At 43.9% G+C, this 20,346-nt stretch overlaps 1 protein-coding gene across 2 annotated transcripts in view; it reads left to right on the plus strand.

Annotated features, from left to right (window-relative positions):
* The window catches only part of LOC107221688 (S phase cyclin A-associated protein in the endoplasmic reticulum), a 39,072-nt gene extending 31,870 nt beyond the window's left edge, over positions 1–7,202 (plus strand). For both annotated transcript variants that reach the window (XM_046741897.1, XM_046741898.1), the window contains exons 14-15: positions 3,087–3,260; positions 3,493–7,202. In XM_046741897.1, the coding sequence (XP_046597853.1) occupies positions 3,087–3,260; positions 3,493–3,576 (258 nt within the window). In that variant the 3' untranslated portion in view covers positions 3,577–7,202. The remainder of the gene's footprint in view (positions 1–3,086; positions 3,261–3,492) is intronic.
* The last annotated feature ends 13,144 nt before the right edge of the window (positions 7,203–20,346 follow it).

Raw genomic sequence — 20,346 nt, forward strand, 5'->3', positions numbered from 1 at the left:
AGTGTTCGATTACGCGCTTATATTAGGTTGTATCTTTTACCACGAAACATGTTCACCGCTCATTCTATACCTTGTTCTCTCGTTAGCACTCTGTTCAATTCTTTGTTCTTTACGCGTGTTCCGTATACATGAGGAACCGAGGGATGTCTGTAGTGTATGTAAATAGATGAGAATGTATACAGCCGGCTCTGCACTCATTGTTTGTCTTTATATGAAAAATCTCGTCTATATGCAAAGCTCCGATGCTAAGCTCGATGCGTTAAGGAGGCTTCGAGCCCGAAAACCCACGGGAGTTGGTTAATTAATAAAAACAAAATTCACTGTATAACCTACGTGCAATTATTCACCGCAACGCTGCATCGTCCACGTTTTTCAAATTTCGAACACTAACCGGGCAATGTTGCGTAGGTACAGCAGATTTTCTGAACTTGAAGTTTTTTCTGTACTTATTTCAAACACTTTCCAAAGTCTCGTAAAACGATGAAAATTTCGAGACGGTCTGCTTCGAGGAATTAAATGAGTTTATGAAATTTCCTGTATAAGCCGGCGCGGCGCGGGACGATGGAGAAAAATGAGAATCTTTGAGGTATAATTTTTCTACCGAGAAGGGGAAAACGGTGCAGATGAAGGAAGATGAGAGGATGATTTGAGAAAGGAGGCTGAGAGAGATGGGATAGAGTCGGGTAGTGAAGGATCCGTTAGACACAACACACTCAGTCGAGATTTCTCTCCGCGCTGTTACAGCCATCTTGCATCGATGGAAGAGAGCAAAAGTAGTAAAGATATATTTATACGTAAGCGTACCTACATTCGCCGTTCTCAACTTCTCTTTCTTCTCCTTCTTCTTCCCCTTCTCCTTCGAGAGAGAGAGAAAGAAGTTGTGTTTTACACTTATACTCATACCTTGTCCCCCATACACACATGTATGACTCGTTGACGCGTACGCCGTTAAGTCTTGCTGCAGAGACGTCGGATGGGGCGCCAGTTAGAAACGCGTTGAGTGCATCGTTGACGGGGTGCATTAATCTTAACGCTGTTACTTTTTACATCATGCTCTGCACGTCGCCGAGCTATGCCGAAGAGTCTGCAATGGCAGGATGGACCGAACCGAGGACTCGATGCTGCAGAGCCTCCGGAAGTTGCTGCACGCCTATGTCTGTACACGTAAAATGCATAAATGCCCTAACCTTACGGCTAACTTGTTTTCGGTCCGAAACAAAATGCGACTTCCTTTCTACACGAATTATGTGACAATGACTAGCGACACAGCCAACGTGAAAGATTGGAAGTCATTGTCACATAATTCGTGTAGAATCGAACTCGCATTTTGTTTCGGACCGAAAACAAGCTAGCCGGAAGGTTGAGGGATTTATGCATTTTGCTGTACACGCAATCGCAATATGCAAGGCTAGAAAAATTTAATCGTCTCTATAGTTGAAATTTCGTACAAAATACTTAATATACAACGTTTTTTTTTTTTTTTTCTAATGATAGTATGCGATAGCGCATGTATTGCTATTGTAAGATGGAACGCATTCATTGAATCATTGTCTTTCAGACTACACAGAAAAATGCAACGTTGACTATTTGCACCATAAAGAATTTTTTTTATTTCTACAAGAGCACGTGTTTTTCGACTCACCTCATTATCGCATGCACTGCCATTTAATTATGGGATTGAACGTGTAGTTACGTTGGGCTGGGTTGCACTTTAACGATCCCAAGGGAATTAATGATAGGCTCACCGTACCGCCGTGTCCTGCATCGTTCATCCGGGTCTTTATTATGTATGCCTATACACGTGTACTGCTTACCATTTCTCAGAAGGGGAGGAAAAGAAAAAAAAATGTCTCGGAATCATTTGCCGAACGGTCAACGATCTGTTGGGATCATTTTTCTTGTCACGTTTCCGTATGAGTGCAAAAACCAAAGTACCAAAACTTTGTTTCTCGAGCAGAGTGAATCCTTTAACCGCATGCGTTTCTTGCCTGAAAAGCGCTTCAAGTTCCCTTTGACTCTTTGCCAAAAGAAGAAACGATTAATCCATATCTTGCGACCACACAGACGAACGTACTCCTCATGTACAAAGGTCACCAAACGTAAAGGATGATGGAAAATTTCACGTGATGGTGAAGGATTAACTGTATGATTTTGGTAGGTACTTTGATCATTTTCCCGTAGAAACGAAACGAACCGAATTGAGAAAGGTTAAAAAAAAAAAAAATTGCTTAAAGACGTACAGGGTATCCTCCCAAGTTCCCACAGCTAGACGTACAAGTCGATGCTTAGACAGGATGCAGAGTTTGAACATAGCGGCTTCTCGTCCTCACCTGCATGCACCTCGCAAAGTCAAGACAAGTTGCAGGTGCGTGCCTGCGAGTCAGTTTGTCAATGTTATTCCTTTTTCACTTCTTTCTTTTCGACTCAAACTGGTGCACAGGTACAAGGAAGTTTCGCCCGGTTGTCGTCTTTTTTCCGCAGTTTCCGTAACACCTGACGACGATGATGAGGAGGGAGAACGGTACGTGTGTTCCATGCGTTCCCACGTCTTGTGAAATAGGTTCTTCTCTAACTATTCTTCTAATTAATATTCCACCGAACCGTCATGCTGAGCAGAGTCTCCTCGTTCCTCGTCGCGACGATTTGCCGCCAAGAGATATTAACTTCCAGTTATGGTTACTACGCAACCTTTGACTAAATTTTCATATTTTTTACTACAGTCAAAAAATATCACATCTCTTGGTCACGAAGTGAAAATTAGTATCTGTTCGTTACTCCATTTTCTTGTTACCATTGGGATAATTTTATTTTCGTACAGCAATAAATCTATGTCAAGGTACTATTTAACTGAAAATAATTCGTTAAACTAATTTTAGGCAAAGAGATGACATTTTCTTGTAATTCCAACAATATATTTAAACCGTTATTATCGTACCGACTACGACAAACGAAATAAACTTTTTCTCACTGTGTCTTGATGCACGATTTTTGTCTCCATGCCCGTGGGACTTATTCTACTCTTCTGTGTCTTCTTTGTCTCATTTATTTGTCTTTGTTTCTTTTGTTTTCGTCACACCATCTCACAGACTGTACTTCAGTCCGGTGCTGCCGGGTCCAGTGTTCTGCAGCAGCTCTGCTCTCTGCCATTTCCGTTCTACGGGGATCCACGATTATCATCGTTCACGTTACCAACGTTACTGGCAGCTACCCAACGCAATCCAGAAGCAACGGCCGTTTTGTCATGCGAGTTGTCCTACCAGGTAATACATTATATTATACTCGCAATTATTTCAATCTCTTTCCGACAATGCATCCACATCGTTAGACTTCAAGTACCAGATTATCGAAACTTCTGCAACAGGATTATAGATTATCATGTTTTGAAAAAGAAACCAAACAAATTTCTACCATATTAATTATTATTAATTAACGATGTCTGTTCTTTTGCCTTGTTTCAATTTTTTCTTTTTTTTATCATCAACTTACCAACAGCTACTTGAAGAATACCGCAACTCCGATGAAGGGAAGCAAAATCCTCTGGTCCGTTTGTTGATGCGAAATGAACACGTCGAATGAACGATCCTTATGTAAGCTGTGATTGATAATTTCGATTTATTTTATTTTATTTCTTTGTTCTCACCAATTTATTTCCCTTAAATTTCGTTTTTGTTTTCCGTCTTTTTCATTTCCTTCCAACGCTCACGTTTTTGAACCGTTGTAATTTTCTTTTTCTCGTACAGTTATTATTTTTGTTATTATTATTATTACTGTTGTATATTAGTTTTGCATTCAAACGGAACTGATATGTCGTGATCATCAACCGCCAACAACTACTATATACACTCCTAAAAGTCATTACAATTTACACACACCATTAATTATACTTATCTATTTAAATATACATATGTAGTGTTTCTATATTATACGATATACGCGTTTGTATATACATGGAGACTTAATTAATTTCTTCCGAGATTACTTCGTTCCGCTTATTAGATTTTCGGTTATATTATCGTTTTATATTATTATATTATCGTTTGTTTTATTTTGTTCCTCCACGTTTACGTGATTGCAGGCAGAAAATTTCGTTGACAGCTATACTATTTTTATTCTTCTCGTTATTATTATTATAATATTTTTTTTTTTTTTTGTTCTTTCCAATCTTTCGTTTTCCGTATGTGCCAGATCGCTAAATCTTGTATTTATATACATTACAGTCTACTCGCAGGGTGGTTGTAGTTACCTTCAAAATCGTATCAGAGAAATTTAAACATCGCAGGTGAAATGCGATTGAATATTTATAAATTTGACAGACTACTATGGATACAGATTTTTATTTCAGAAGTTTCGTTCATATCCGGTTTTTGTTTCCAATTCCCTCGATTCGTGCAACGAAATTAATCTGATGGCTTGATAATTGACAAATCAATAAATTGTAAACTTTGATATCTTCAACGGTTTTTTAATGAATAACAAACAACAATAGTCAAATATTATTTCGCGGATATTTAAAAAAAAATATATAAACCAAAAATTCCTTCCCGACCGAATAAACTTGAATGCATCGAAACCTCTTCTACGTTTTATATTTATATATACATATATAGAAAGTAAAATTTGTATTTAAACAATAAGTAAAGACTAACGTGGCGGATAAGAAATTTGGTATATTCCGTCGCGTCTAATCCCAAATACGCGTAATTCTTTCTGAGTTTTCGTTCTCGTTCTACAACCGCTCTGAAGTAACAGTAATAATAATAACCAACACACGTTATATACACACGTGCGAAGATAGACTGTAGTCATAGTTAATACATAAGTAAAGCTGTGTCTTTTGAGCAGGCCTTTTGATGTTTTTTTATCTATACATATACACCTTATACTTAAGGAGATAGGAAATTAAGATGAAAGTTCGCGGACGCGGAAGTGAAGTGATCGGTCCACGTGGTTAACAAAACCGAAAGAAATTTAACAACTAGAAGAGAATACGGTAAATGAACGTGGGTAGGTAGAGAAAAAAAAAAAAAAAAAGTATGATCAAGAAAGAAACAATTCCTAAGTAATAAAATTTAATACCAGCTTTGTCAGCAACTTGTTGATACAAGCTCTGTAAAATACTCGTGTATCTATCTTTCAATAACCGTTATTGCCCGCTTTTTCTATTGATCCGTGGAACTTTCACCGAGCTGCAAGTGTCTCGTAAGTGTTCAAAAGTATTATCTACCATACTTAATATTGCATGTATGTACAACACTAAACGTGTTATAATGTGTTTACTGTTTACCTATTATTAATTAACTATAAGCTAGTGTTCTCTTTATTAATTATATTACGTTTTGATCGGTTTTTTTTTTTTTTTTTTAACTCTTTATTCGTCTATTTATCGAATGTAAAGAAAACGCGTTTAGGAAAGGGCCGCGGGTGAGAATCATAGCGGACTCACTCGGCCGTTTTATTAAAATGATATAAGATTGAAATATAATTAAAATGCAATTGTTACGGCAATCGTGATATTAATATATTGTGTAAATTATTTGACGCTAGGTAATTATTGGTGTTATTTAATCAAGCCTGTCGATTATTCGCTAATTGACTCGTCAGATTTTTCCATCCGCAACAGCAGCAGCATCATTAGCATTAAAACGCCCGGAACATAATTATTGCATAGAATAGATATACGGTAATACACATTAATACCTAATAGTTGCATAGTTGTTGTTCAACGAAATCGTACCTACGTAAAATACATATAATTCGATTGTCAACGGATGTATAAATCGGTCTACGTGCAGCGGTGTAAAATACATGTACATAGTGAATTTTTAACGACTAGGCGTTCCATTGTCCGCTAAAATTTAACGCGCATGCGCTACAATCCGAGAGCGGCTGTTTCCCAGGGCAACCAACTATATCTAACCTCAAAAATTTATACAGTTGTGAATTAAGCACAACTGCCAACGACAAATGTCAAATCTTTTTAGGCCAGAGACAGTTGGCGACCCTGACAAACAGTTGTTATCAGATTATAACGCGTGCGTATTAAATTTTAACAGACGATGGATAATGAAATCGGTAGGAATTCACTCTATACAGCACGGATCGTGATAATAACACTATCATTGTAACTAAATATTTCCAACTTGTTGTTATTTTTCTACACATATAATATATTATTATTCATAAATATATCTATATATACATATACATATACATATACGTATACACATACACACACACATTTATTATACGTAGCTCTATCTATGTGTATAATGTATAACTTGATATGAAAACATGTATATTTATTTGATTATTTCTTACTTTTCGCATACGATTCAGAAAGATAAGACAGACACGTTGTCCATGGAATATTTATAATTTGAATAATTGTTGTTTTCACATATTGCACAGAGTATTTTTATTTGGTTTTGATTTTTCAAATTATTTTTTTATGTCGTTATTCTCATTGTTGTATTTAAAGATAACTTTTCTCACATTTCTTTCCTCGCGAGGTATATTTTGTTTCGATCTACACAGCGGTGACATGTTTTTTCTTTTTTTTTTTTTTCTATTTTACTCTGGCGTTTCCAACCTTCCGCAGCTCACGATTAAAATCGAAATGTCGTGCAATTGACGCAATGGAATAGCGTCGTAAAACTCCGAGGTACCGAAATATGTATAACTTGTGTAGTTACACGTTCATGACTTCGAAGCTACGCGTTTTACCGAAATTACATGTACTATCTACATCGAGTATGCATGTACATTTATGTGCGCGATGTCGGTGATAGGATCGGTCCCAAAAGTTACAGTTCACCTTAATTCTCCTCATTGTCTGCATAATTGTCGGTCTTATAATTTGTTCAAGTTTCTTCCCGTTTGCAGATTTCCTCCCCTCACATCAAAGCGCTTTCTTCAATTACATACCATCTCTGTGTTACGCGTTGAGGAGTAAAAAAAAAATCATCATTATTCCGAACCGCGATCGTCGATTTAATTTAAATTATCATGATTATTAGTATTCCTTTTGTTTACTCGTTGTTATATTCTTCTACTTTGTTTCCTGTTTAATTCTTTCGAGAATGGCGTATAACGATACTGTAACACTTATATACTCTATAATAAATACGCGCATGTGTTACCCAAGTGAAACAGCTGTGCAATAATTGTTCGGTAATTTAAATAAATTCTTAAATAAATTAAAGTAACTAAACCCGCATATTCGCAATATTATGTCCTCCGAACCTTATCATTCAAAAGACCCGATACGTCCTCCTCTTGAATACATCAATTCATAAAAGTTCATTGCTTAAAAATGTAACCGAATCGCAGAATAATCTGTAAAAAAAAAAAAAAAAAAAGTGAGGCGCCGAAGTGAAATGGTTTGATCGGCGATCTACCAGGTATACGTTATTTATTTCTTTTTACTTTTTTATTCTTTTTTTTTTTTTTTACTAATCCGCAATCAAGCCTGGTGGACGCGCGTACGAGTGCAACGAACTGCGAAAGGGACGAAGAAGTTTAACTACGTGAATCCCGCACCGTGTATCCTGTGATGTATGTTTCTTCTCTCTCTCTCTCTCTCTCTCTCTCCCTCTCTCTCTCCTTCTTTTCTAAAGCGGTTTTAGCGCTACCTACGCCCTGCAGTAAACTCCGCGTGTACATACGTAGACACGCACGCGCCTATGTGTTACAATATACTTTTCGTCGCGTAATCTATGAGCGCACTTAGCGCCGCGTCGCCTTCTTCCTCTGCACCACTTCGTAGCGCCTCCTCTCCCTCTCTCTCCAGCCCCCCGTCACTTTATACTTATACTCTCGTCGTATGTCGCATACGTCGACGCCGACGATCAGGGAGAACCCTTGGCTAACCCGACTTGCCTCCCCATCCCTCCCGATGCTCGACGTGGTCTTCTCAAAGACCACTTAACGCCGCTGCATAATATATTATGCGTCGCTGCCTACTCCGCGCGCTCTCTTCCTTCTTTCTCTACTTTTTTCTCCCTAAATCCACTCGTTCCTACTTGCTTTCTTCCTGCTTTCTTTCTTTCTTTCTTTCTATCCATCTATCTATCTTTCTTTCCTTACAGTCCTTGCGCCATAAGTTTACTAGTCACGTTCTATTCAATTTCGACATTCTAATTTAGAATAACAAAAACTGCGGTCGCACGGTAATTATGATTTCTTGAAATTCGATCTTCGGTCGCTTCGTTTCTAACTCGAATTTGTTCGGGCACGTTTGACCCAACTTCTGAACCACAGATCTCTCCATATTTGCCACGGTCTCAGAAGTTTCGTATTTTCACAAGGAATTCGTGACGATATTTTGTGAAAACACCGTGAAAACCGGTATTTTAAACTGTTGTGCGAAAAAAAAAATACATAAAAAAAATAAATTCATCGGGGCGCCAAAAAAATCGGCAAAAAATGTTTCCTTCCATTTTACGTCATCGCGAAGAATTTTTGTGTGACTGATTTTTTTCATCCGTCTGACGGATGTTGGGCTATAAATTAATGCGAAAATAAGAAAAAATAAAAATATAAAATAATTCAGGGGTTACTTTTTCGCCCCCCCGAAATACTATATTAAAGTTCAAGCAAAATCGGTGAAGTTCGAGAGTTGGCGGCAGGTCGAGTTTGCATGGAATGCCGCAGCTGTACTACGATCTGAGAAATGCACTCGTTTTATTTATTTATTTATTTATTGCTCAACGGGTAAAGTACCCTTTTACGTTAGAACTAAAAGGAATGACAAAAACGTTTTACATGGTGTTACATGGTGAAGAAAATTAAAAGTAATAAACAAACAGAATGGTAAATTTGCAATCACTAATTACACAAGACTGACGAGGGAAAGAAGGCAAAGTGGAATTATACATGTCCACCCAATCAGCATTGCAATTACGCAACAAAGAAAGTCCGCAAATAGGAGAGCGAGAATCAAGATTGTAATTTGGATAGAAATAAAAATTGTTATGTCGCAATGGCTGAATTTGAAACAGCGAAACAAAACTTACGTAACAATTCGCTACAACCATCAATGTTATTTTTCAAAAGCTCACATCCAAAAATCAAATCCAATCTGCGCATAGGCGGAACACAGGGTAGGGATACCCAGGATAAAATACGGTTTATATATACCTACAACCCTTGCTGCATGCGTTTAATCGTAATTCTTATTTCCGATACGGCGAAAGGAACTTTTTCTCCGATTCGGCTTGTCAACGCGCGGTAATAATACAAGGAATTTCACCGCAGTACGTATACGGTCTACCTCGAACCCCTTTGCGGCGAACGTAAAGCTTCGATGACAAGGTAAAACGACGCGACGGTCCTCGCTTGCCGGCACCGGATGGCGTGGGTGGTTAGGTTAGGGGTGCTATATCCATTACGCTTATTACAACTCCATCCGTCCATTCGTCGAGGTCCGCACGCCCGTCCGCCCACCCTTTTACGCGGATGAGCATCGATCGACACCCTTGTACCATGGATAACGATGCGATGGTTCGCGGACGCCCTGCTGCAGCAGTCGCAGACTGGCTGGCTGGCTGTGAAAATCGCCGACCCCAAGGCGTTGTTTCACTTTCCCATTTTCGAAGAAAAAAGAGAAATCTATGCCTCACTCGATCACAAGATTCGGATTCTTCTTTTTGTGTTTTTGCTCTACGCTGTAACATCGAAGATCGAACGAAGGGGTGTAAATACGAGATAATTTCGAAGAAGAAACCGAAGTGCGTAGTGAAACTGGGAGAGTATCGTATGTCGTGTGTAAATGTTTTCCATCTATATCCAGTCCTCCGCGGAAAGGTAGGTCCGTATATCCGGCCGCGTAAAATCGGCGACGGTCGCGACGTAACGGCACCCTTTCCTGGCGGCAGCTAGGCGGGAGCTGGCGTTCGAAAAGCATCAGGGAAACCCGATCTCTTGTTTGCAGTGGGGTCCCTCCTCCATGTAACCAAGCCGTCCCGGGCAGCCGCCGGCAGACAAACAGTGCAAAGTAGAGAGGGACGGACGGATGGGCAGGATGGATGCAGAGACGAAGATGTGGAGAGTGTAACGTGGGTGTCGTGGATGCACGCGCACACCCTCGAACGGAGGGTGGAAGGACGCCGTTACGGCGAATGTTCCTTCCGCAGGCACCGCTGCAGATGCTCCCGCTCCTCCCAAAGCTCTTCCTATCCTCCCGATGGCGAAGCAACGTGTAACCCAACTCCTGAAGCGCGGGCGCACGCGCTCTGACCCCGCGTCAAGTCTCTCCGGACCGCGGAGTCGGTGTCCCGATATTCCCACGGGATTCGGTCATGCCCCGTACCAGCCCCGGTGTACCATCGACGTGTGTACATACGTCGGAGTTTCAACATGGAAAAACAAACTGGACGAAGACTCTCGTCCGGCTCACCTGGACTGCTGACCAGGCCTGCGAACTTTGGACCCTGCAGGCTTCTTCTGCCGGCAGTAATTCGCCCCGGTTCCCTTGGGTCCCTGGTCGAAACGGCCGAGAGCAAAGGCTAGTGAAACTGGCGGTTGACAATGAGGTTTAACTTCAAAGTCACATCGATGTCGCAGAAAAGCACCGAAGTGAACGAGAGGCAATTGTTCAAGGCTTTTGCAATTCGACATTCGGGATGTCGGTGTTCGGAAGATCATCGCAACCTCTCAACTAGTTGCTGATGATGAGAGTTCATCGTGAATCTTCTCCACCGAGCTTACTCTCGTCGCATTATAAACGTATCTGCACAAGATGCTTTTCCCGATGTACGAGCACTGCTGAAATTTGGACCTCTGGAAGCGCACCCCCTTAATGGAAGGAGGCTACGGATCTTGAATGGCTCGGTACACTCCCTGCCCATTCACTCAGTCGATGATCATCCTTTAGAGCAATCTCTTAGTGTTTCATGGTTGTAGAAAAGCGAAGGGAATACCATCGTCTCCCAGGGTATGCCGGCAGTGTTCTTCGGCGTGGATTGAAGGTTTTCGGAACACGCTGCTTCACTCTGGCGGTTCGAAAGGGAAGAGAGAGAATACTCGGGGCAAAAATCCATGTGTAGTACAGTGTATAGCACTCCAGAGTGAGAGAGAGAGAGGGAGAGCGAGTGAGTGAATGAAGAAGAAATAGAAGAGAAGAAAAAATTTTTGTCCCGCTGGTTGAGGGGCGCGACTACGCTGATTGCTGTCGCATTGTGCGAACCTTCGCTTTCTGGGGAGAAGAAGAGGAGGACGGCAAGGCATGCCGTTCCAGCATTGTCGCCGAGACTCGAATGCGCGCCCATAACGCGACTCCCAATGCCGTGGGAGGCACCCAACGCAGAGTACAGTGCAGGGGCCAAAAATTAAACCCCAGAGACAATGGGTCAACCGTCCGCACACAAAACATTGCAGCACCAGAAACGCCCCGCACCATTCTTCCTCCAGATTACTTCCACCTTCGATAGGCCATGCCGCGTTTCACGTTACGTAGTTCGATGCGATGCTCAAACTGTCGGCTACTCGACTCGCCTGTAATTTTCTCCAAACTTGTTTCCCCCCGGCTATTTTTCGCGAATTTTCACCAGACTTTTATCTCCGTGGATCTCGAAGGGTCAGGAATTTCTCGTAGCTCGCCGATAGGGCAATAAAAGCTTCCGGTCGTTCGTCGATGGCTGCGACGGGTCATCGGTTAACCGGTCGCTCCGTTTGCACGGATCGAGTTATCCGTTCCGTTGTTTTAGACCATTAGAAGGATTCGAGCAGCAGAGGTCTTAAAGGGTCCCCGAAGTATTTCTTCCGAGCCGATGAACCGTATAGCGGAAATGAATATTTTACCTCGCAATTTTTTCCTATCCAGAGTTTATACTCTTATGCACAATCATCGGGGACAATGGGGACCCTCCTCCACTCCCCGGCAGAGTCACCCCGTGTTAATTCATGACAGTCAGTCAGTCAGTCAGTCAGTCAGCCCCCTTCCTCCTCTATTTCCAGCCCTAATATATCCTGGCATTAACCGGTCCTTCCAATTCGCATCCGGCCAGGCGCTCTCTAAAGTCGCGGGCGCGACACCCGCAACCCTCCTGGTTCGCGGACTGTAAATCGGAAGTGAGCTGTTCGCTCCTCGGAACACACCATTCATCCAGCCCAATCAATATCCCGGCACGTCGGGGACGATTTTGAATTTCGTCTCTTCCTGCGCGCCTCCGCACAATGCTCATCAGACTTGATGGGAAAATTCCCGCATCTTTTTTTCTTCCAATTCTTTCTCATTTCCTCGACTTATCCCAAAGTCTCGATGAAGACTTACCCCTGCTCTAACTCATGACGGTGGAACGAGATCAGCGGGGTCTGTATGCGAAGCGCGCGATGATGACACCCCTAAAGAGGAGCCCCTGGAGAGAGAGACAATCAGTCACAGGGTCAGCGGACCTTGACTGTGTCCACATTGCAGGGCCCCGATCTGCATCGATGCCTGTTGCCCTCTTCCCTCCCCCCCCCCCCCCGCCCATCCCTTCTCTCTCTCTCTCTCTCTCTCACACACACTCTCTCTGTCTTCCTTTCTCCAATTCGCTTTTAGTCTATCTGCGCGAACGGCATACAAGCCCCGACAAAAGCAACATCATTCGAACGCGCCTAGTAGAGAGAGAGAGGGAGAGAGAGAGTTTGTGTGACATAAGGGGCGCGAGCCATGAAATAAAATAGTCTACGGGCACTACAGCAGCCAGCACATCTGTCCGGACCATCATCGTCGTCCCCTACAGACCCCCTGACTTTCTACTGTTATTATTTTTTGCCAACGATCTCGAAACGGGACCTGCTGAAGCCCTCATTTTCGATCGGATGATCAGAGGTCGGTGCCTAATCGGAATTATTGAACGGAACGGTTTGAATTTATAACCTACAGCAACAAAGGTCCTTCGCGTGGTGAAAAAGACAAAAAAAACTCCGACTCGCAATCAGAGGACGTTGAGAAAACCTCCAGACTAGCGATTTCATTTATAAGCCAAGAGAATATTCCCTCGAGAGGTCGTTAGGATTGACGATAGGATTGACACACAAACAGACGGACAGTGTTGTAATTAACCGCAATCATTGATGGCAAACAGTGAGCAAGAGAGAAAGACCCACCGAGTGATATGCTCCCCAGAGACGGTTGCATTTCAGGGCGGGGTAGGTAAGCTTGCCCTGTACGTATTACAAGCCGTGCAAATAGTTTTGTGTACATTAATAAACCGCATATACACAACATGCCTACCAATTACGCACAAATCATATATATCCACTCTAAAGCAAAACTACAGGTTGTTCCAAAACGAGGAGACAATAGCTGCTCACAACGTAAAACTCCACGCATGAAACCTTACGTATTGTTTTTTTTTTTTTTTTACTAAGGGTTTGACCATTCCGTAATGCAACTTATGCCTGTCTTCAAACTTTATTGAATTCAAACGACTTGACCGGTTATCAATTATGTACACTTGGGGACAACGAATCTGAGACGGTTCATTTTTTTACACTAGACAGTTATGTTGGCAACACAGAGAAACCTGCAGCGCTACAGTCGGCCGAGCGCGAAACAATCTCAATTTCAATCATAACCCATGATCGTCGAATCTAACCTTAGAATACCGCGGGAACAATGACTTGTTAAATTGAGACGTATTCTAAGGTTAGATTCGACGGTCATGGATTATGTTATGTGTATTGAGATTGAGTTTGTTCCGCGCTCGGCCGTGTATGGTGCTGTAGGTTTCTCTGTATTGCCAACATAACTGTCTAGTGTAAAAAATTAGCCGTCTCAGATTCGTTGTCCCCAAGTGTACACCTGACTTGAAGTATATAATGATTTATTTTAAAACAGTCGGTCAACTTGACAGAGAAAGCTCCAAATTTGCGTTATTTCGTTTTTAAGTATAGATGATACCACGTAGTGAGGCTGCGGCGGTCCGCTATCGACGAAACATACATCCGTATATTATATATAGAGGAAGGAGGTATGAAGGGAGAGGAGAGCGAGGTGGGGGCCTCTGAGGACCCCTCAGCCCCCTTCCGCCACTAGTCGCCCTCGTCCTCGCATCGCGACATAGATATGCTTTTAGCGCGGGGGTGGCGGGCCTCGTTTTCACCAGGAGTTTCGCGTCCGTGTTCCCCACGGCGCGCGTGTATCCGCCGCAAGTCCATTCGCCGTATGTACCTCACACTCTCTCCCTCACAAGTATAAGCCTATACGGCATCAGAGCCGAATCGGCGTGTTGGTAAGCGAAAGTGATACCGCGAAACGCACACGCGTCCAACTTGTAAACAAAATTCGAAATGGTACGAAGTAGGTACTGGAAGTAAAAAGCATCGACTCCGAGTGTCGATTTCGGCAAGCCCATCATCCGATATTCCGTCCGAAGTAAAACCCATCAGCCGTAGGCGAGAAGGGAACCAAGGAAGGATCGAAAGGGTTGAAGACAGCGTTGGCGACAAAGGAAATTGGCTAATTGACGCTGAGTACCGGAATTAACTCAATTTCGTTTGCGTCTTCCCGGGGAGGAAACCGGTGAACGAAACCGCATCAAAGGTGCACATCTGCAGCGACGAAGGATCGAGCTACCTCGCTTGGTGTCTGCCCCCGACGTGTCACGTCCACCCTGCACGTTGGCGAATAAAAAGCGTCCAATCGAACGATCTCGCGCAATTGCCGAATTGCCCAATTGAACGCAAAGTGCAACATGTTCGGCGATCATTGCCTCACGGCCGAGAAGGGGTCGAGGGTTCTCGACGAAGGGGCGAAGCAGAGGACGTTTCACGAAGGCATCGGGCACCTGTGCCCCACTTGTGTCCCCGGAATGATCCCGGCGTTGCAGAGCCTCGAGCATCATGATTAAAGCTCTGGAGGCCACAATGGATCGGCACCGACATTTGGTGTCATTGTCGGCACCGCTGCCCACACACGCGTATCGTACAACCGAGTATAAAACACGGAACGCACACCGTTAAGGGATGCGGGAGGGAGTTGTCAGCCAGTGTAATGCTGATTTAATCAGGATACCCTCGCTACTCCCCGGGATACGGGGAAAGGAGGGAGTGACTGGGTGACGTTGCAGGGTTGGAGGAGCGGTGCACATGTATACGCAGCGAGAAAGAGAGAGAGAGAGAGAGAGGGGGGGAGAGGGATGATGGGGTGTCGGACTCGGTGCCGAGCACCTCTCCGAGTCTGGCCAGTCGAGCCAGCACCATATGGCCGACCGTGGAGGCCGATTATTACATTACGTATGTATACTTCGGAATAATAATGATAGCGACGGGGCCGAAGGGGAGGGTTTATTCTGTCAAGCCTCGTTGCGCATTTCCAGCGAGACGCCCAAATCAGATTCATTACACCACCTCGGCCCGCATGGAGATCCGTGCGATGTTACTGCGATGTTACGCTGTAAGGCTCGGCACTGTTACACCCGGGGAATGCATACGTGTAACTTCTCCGATCGGATCGGGGGAACCCCCGCAGGCAAGTGTTTGCATCGGTTAATCGAGTTCCTTCGACGCTGATTATGGCTGACGGTGCACTTTGCTGAGCAAACGCGCGGCACACGGTGTATCAGGCTTCTGACAATTCCTATGGAAATTTATCATACGTGAGCAAAGTCTTCCCGTCTTTCCGTCTTCACGAGATCCCCGGGAGAGGACAGCGATTGGTCCCCGACTCGAAGACCGTTGAAGTTTTCCGTTTTGTCGCCATTCGGTGCGGCTCGTCCTCGAAAATGAAAATTCCTAGAAGGTGAGCGGAGACGGCATAATCCCATATCGACACCTCGTATCTGCCACGTCACGCCGACGGACGCCGGTTGACCGTGGCACTCGTTCACCTGCACCGTTTGCTCCCAAGGTGGACTCTTAGAGTCTAATCTATCTGGGATCTACATCTCCCTATCTTGCATCGTTGGCTGAAGCGACTGCTAATTTGACCATTCGTCAAAGTAAAGACTTAACTCACAAGCCGAGGAGGTTGACCGATCGCTACGGTTAGCCTGAAGCCCTGTTCCTGGGTCGAAGAATATGAAAATATCCTTCACCGTGAACCTGCGCACCTTTAGACACGCTATGAAAACATGAGAGAGGCGTTTGTCTATCTAATCCTCAAAACCGGGGAATCCGGATCGATTCCAACGCATGACCGATGAGACTCACTCGTCGTTCTTCCACGCTTACCGACCACGGCGTGCCGAATTTTTGAACAAACATACGCGCCTCGTATCTAACCGTGATCACGGGGGTCTCAGGATGGATTCCCTCATCATCTGGTCCCTCGGCATCGTCTATTGTGTTGCGCGGTGGCATCGCAACGGCTTATGTGCATTGCACACCACCGTAAACTCGCCCCCGCGAACCGGAAACAGAGACAGACGGACGGACGGACGGACGGAAGCTGTTGAGTCACTCGAGTCTTCCACCGTCGCTGTACTATTGCGGGTGTGTCCGCAAAGCAGACGTGTATTGTCTTCCCGTGCTAACCGGTACCGGGAGAATTATTGGGTTCGAGATTTCCTCCCGCTTTAACGAGTCCCGAATACTGCAGTTTGTCCCTCGTTTTCCTCGTGAGAGCTTCAATCAAAAAGTCAACTACGAGCCTGCTCTATAAGGGGTGGAAAAATCCGGACGCCCACTCGTGATGATCACCATGCGTGACACGGCCTCTTGGCACGCGAATTCAGGTTCGCTCCCCGAAATCATCTCGCTTGCAAAAAGCGTAAGGCGTGCGATAAATTTATCTTACTAAAAAGCAGATGAGAATTTTGGAGCAGAGTGTCTCCGGTTGTGATAACATCTTCCGAGGCCGTACTATTGGGGGTTGGGCAAGAATTTTTTTTTTTAATAAAGTCTTTTTTGTTTTCAATATACAATAACGGTTATTCTCTTTGATAATATTGTCCATGGACACGTGGGTACTTTCACTGACGGCAGATTCGCCATATGCAAAAACAATTTGTCTTTTTGCTTCCGCAGCTGTTTTACCGAGATTAACCGTCATCTGGAACAACATCCAACGGCGAATGTGCACTTTGTCGATTTCCATTCGATTTTGAGCAAACTTTCGAGTTAAAAACAAGCTATTTTCTCTGTAGGTTACGATCAATTTTGGAGCACAGAAAGTACAGAAATTCCTGAGATTAAAAGGCAAAGTCTTGAAAAGATTCAATGTTAGGTATCGTCATCTGCGTGAAACGCCGCGAACCTTTGCACAACCCTGATAAAATTTTTATCGAGTATATTTGTAGACGGTCCGGGCAAATCCATCGGTCCTCGATTTCACCCCCTCGGCTTTATCCCGTCGAATATTCGAATATTATATTCCAAGAATTTCGAACGTCAGAAGCGCAGTTCCAGTGTATCTCCGACAAGAGCGGAGAGTGCATTACGCGTGCGAGCACACGTACACGCAGAAGAAGGGAAAAACGTCTTGGTTTCGTCCCCAGGGATGGGATAGGAATGGGGTCGGGACACGCCTGAGTAAAAACGGTAGCCTCGCACGGTGCTGTGGAAGGAAAGACTGCATCGAGCAAAGCTTTGCGCTGTGCGGGCGTCGCGTTTCGGTACGGTGACAAATGACGCGGAGCGTCGTCCAGCCACGCGACGCCTAATTGACGCTCCGTGACGTCGCGTGGCGCTGTCCCTCCCTCTCTTTTTCTCTCTCTCTCTCTCTCTCTCTCTCTCCCCGTAGCCACGGGGGCAGTGGTGTAGCTGCGTTTCAGCGTACGTTCCTCGTGCCGAAAGCAATAGCAACAGCAACAGCAGCAGCAGCGAAAGTCCGCGAACCGCGTCGCTTAGCTCCTCTGCACTTCCGGCGGCTCAGAGGGCGGCTGAATAATTAGCTTATTGTGCCCTGTCCGCGAGCGGAAGTAGACGATCAATATTTTTACTCGGGTATATGTATGTATACACGTACTCATGCACCGGCCAGCTTAGGGGTCGCGATACTTCCTGCGGTGCGGTTTTTTCCCTTCCACCCCCTGTTTTTTTTTTTTTTTTTCATCGCACATCGCCCACTACTTCCCACCGAACGGGATGACATAAGTGATACCGAAATATAACTATTACCCTCCCCGCTCGCCGCAATATCGTTCGCGTACATGGATATCGTCACGTGCCTACTACTTCTCAAAGAATGAATGTGGCCATCGGTATACCTATCCTGTTGCACCCTTGCGCACGGCTATTATGGGACTGATACTACCGGTGAACAGATTAATGGACTGCCCACCGCAAGACCACTCGTCATCCTCCGTTTTATTATCATCCTCCTATTCGCACAAGAATTGCACAAATCTCCACAAACATGTTTTTTTTTTTCAGCTGCATGGGATAGTTTTGGTGAATCTCATGTTCTCCATTGTGCTCGATCGAAAAATGACTTCCATTTTCCTCCATCGTATTTTTTTGCAAAATTATATGGTGCTTGTATAAAAAAACAAAAAGCATAACAGTAGTGAAAAATCCACCATTTTATTACATCGAACCAAACAATATTTCTTATAAAATTAAACAAACAAATTTATTATAAAATGTATTTAACATTCCGTGTTCATTCTTTTCGCCTATGAAACCATTTCTTCTCGCTTTCCATTTTCTCTTTTCCCGTTTGTATTTATTCCCGAGTCTCTAATACATATTAAATGAAAGTAGGACATTACTTTTGCATAGGATTTTTAGAATCGAGAATAGGATACCAGACTGCGAATTAAACGAGAGTTTCACTCTGAACGAAACAACAAACAAGATTACAACAAAAAAAAAACTAGACGCGATGGAACTTTTTGAATATTTTTCGCAGTTCCAGTGAATCAAAATCTACAAGAAACAATACAAAAAAAAAACCTGTGCTATTTTTGGTTGCAGACCTGTGTTGTTTGTCATGTTACGGTGAAATCTAAACTTGGCCATAACGAGAGATGAAATTTTCGAGATTCCAGTTCCAGACTTTGGATCTATCTTTCTCTGCCCGTACTTCCAACCCGTAAAACCTAGGATCAGAATATTTCGACATCGATGTCTGTCCTTGATTCATCGGCTTATCGAGAGAGAGAAAAAAAACGATACTAACGTGACAGTTTACGGACGTGTAAAGCTGGTCGGCCGTCGTGCTTCCGAATCCATCGTTTATGCGGAAGCTACGCGCGTACATTATACGCATATGACGAAGTGAAGTGATCGGATCGATTTGACATAAATTACGTATGTGGCACGCCTCGTACCCGGAGTATAGATATAAGTACACCAGATTTTCCCCCAAGGGCGATAAAATCGTTCGGCCGTCTCCGAGTGCGGTATACAGTCGAAGGTATAGATCGGTTGCAAGGCAGGCTCTATCGGTGGTTTTGGTTCAGGAAGCCGCAGCGTAAGTCGCGGGTGAAACGAAGGAGCATCGAGCCGGAAGTCGGTAGAATCGAGTAACATCCGGACACGTGACCGAGGCGCAATTAATTCATTACCTCGACGGCGATGCAGCGCCGACGCTTTTCCCATACCCCCGGAGCTTCGGATCACCCCGCGTAAATCGGGGGTCAACCAAAAGCGCAAGGAACCCCCGAACTTCCAGGCATCCAGGAGTCGGACGACGTCGCACCAACTACTGGGGGGCGTCACTCACGGAAGCGCGGTTCCGAACCCGACACGTGACCAGAACCGTGTGTACCGGTCTAAATTCATCGCCTGCACCGACACGTGACTTCCAATCAACCGACATTGTCCCGATCATATTCACCACCCCGACCGCCGCGCCTTCCTCCGCCCTCTGCGGTTCCTAAAAGTCAACGATTTTTAAAAACGACGAACGTATTTCTCCAGGGTCGAGGGTCTCACCTGCTGTGCTCGAAGAGTAAACCTTGCGGGAATTCTGGCAATGGGTCGAAGCTAGAGAACAGAATCCCAACACGATGGAAGGGGTCGAAGGATCGAATTTTCAAAGAGTTGATCCTAATCTAGAATGTTGAAATACGGAATCGTCAGTACGAACAAGAAAGTATCAGGCCAAAGCCAGAGTTCTGATCATTTTATATTTTGGATTATTATTTTTAAAATTTTTTTTTCTATTCATTCTGACTTTATTCCCACCACTGCAAATCTTACCATTATTGAATACAAAATCGGTCGAGGAATAAAAATTTCGGTATCATGTACCGAGGAAACATTATTCTTAATCTAATCTGGAAAGTAAGTCTTTTTTTTCATTAACTTTCCGCTTCTCTATAAGAGAAGAAGTTATTGTATAATCGCTTCGAAAGTGAAAAGTTCACTTTTCATTGGGTATTCACCTTTTGTGATCTGTACTTTAGAGGATCACCTCCGACTATTTCTAAGATGGACTTCTGAATGTGATGCGTGTAGGTATGTAATCAATTG

Source organism: Neodiprion lecontei, chromosome 5 (assembly GCF_021901455.1).
Source record: "Neodiprion lecontei isolate iyNeoLeco1 chromosome 5, iyNeoLeco1.1, whole genome shotgun sequence".
In the NCBI taxonomy this organism is placed as follows: domain Eukaryota; kingdom Metazoa; phylum Arthropoda; class Insecta; order Hymenoptera; family Diprionidae; genus Neodiprion; species Neodiprion lecontei.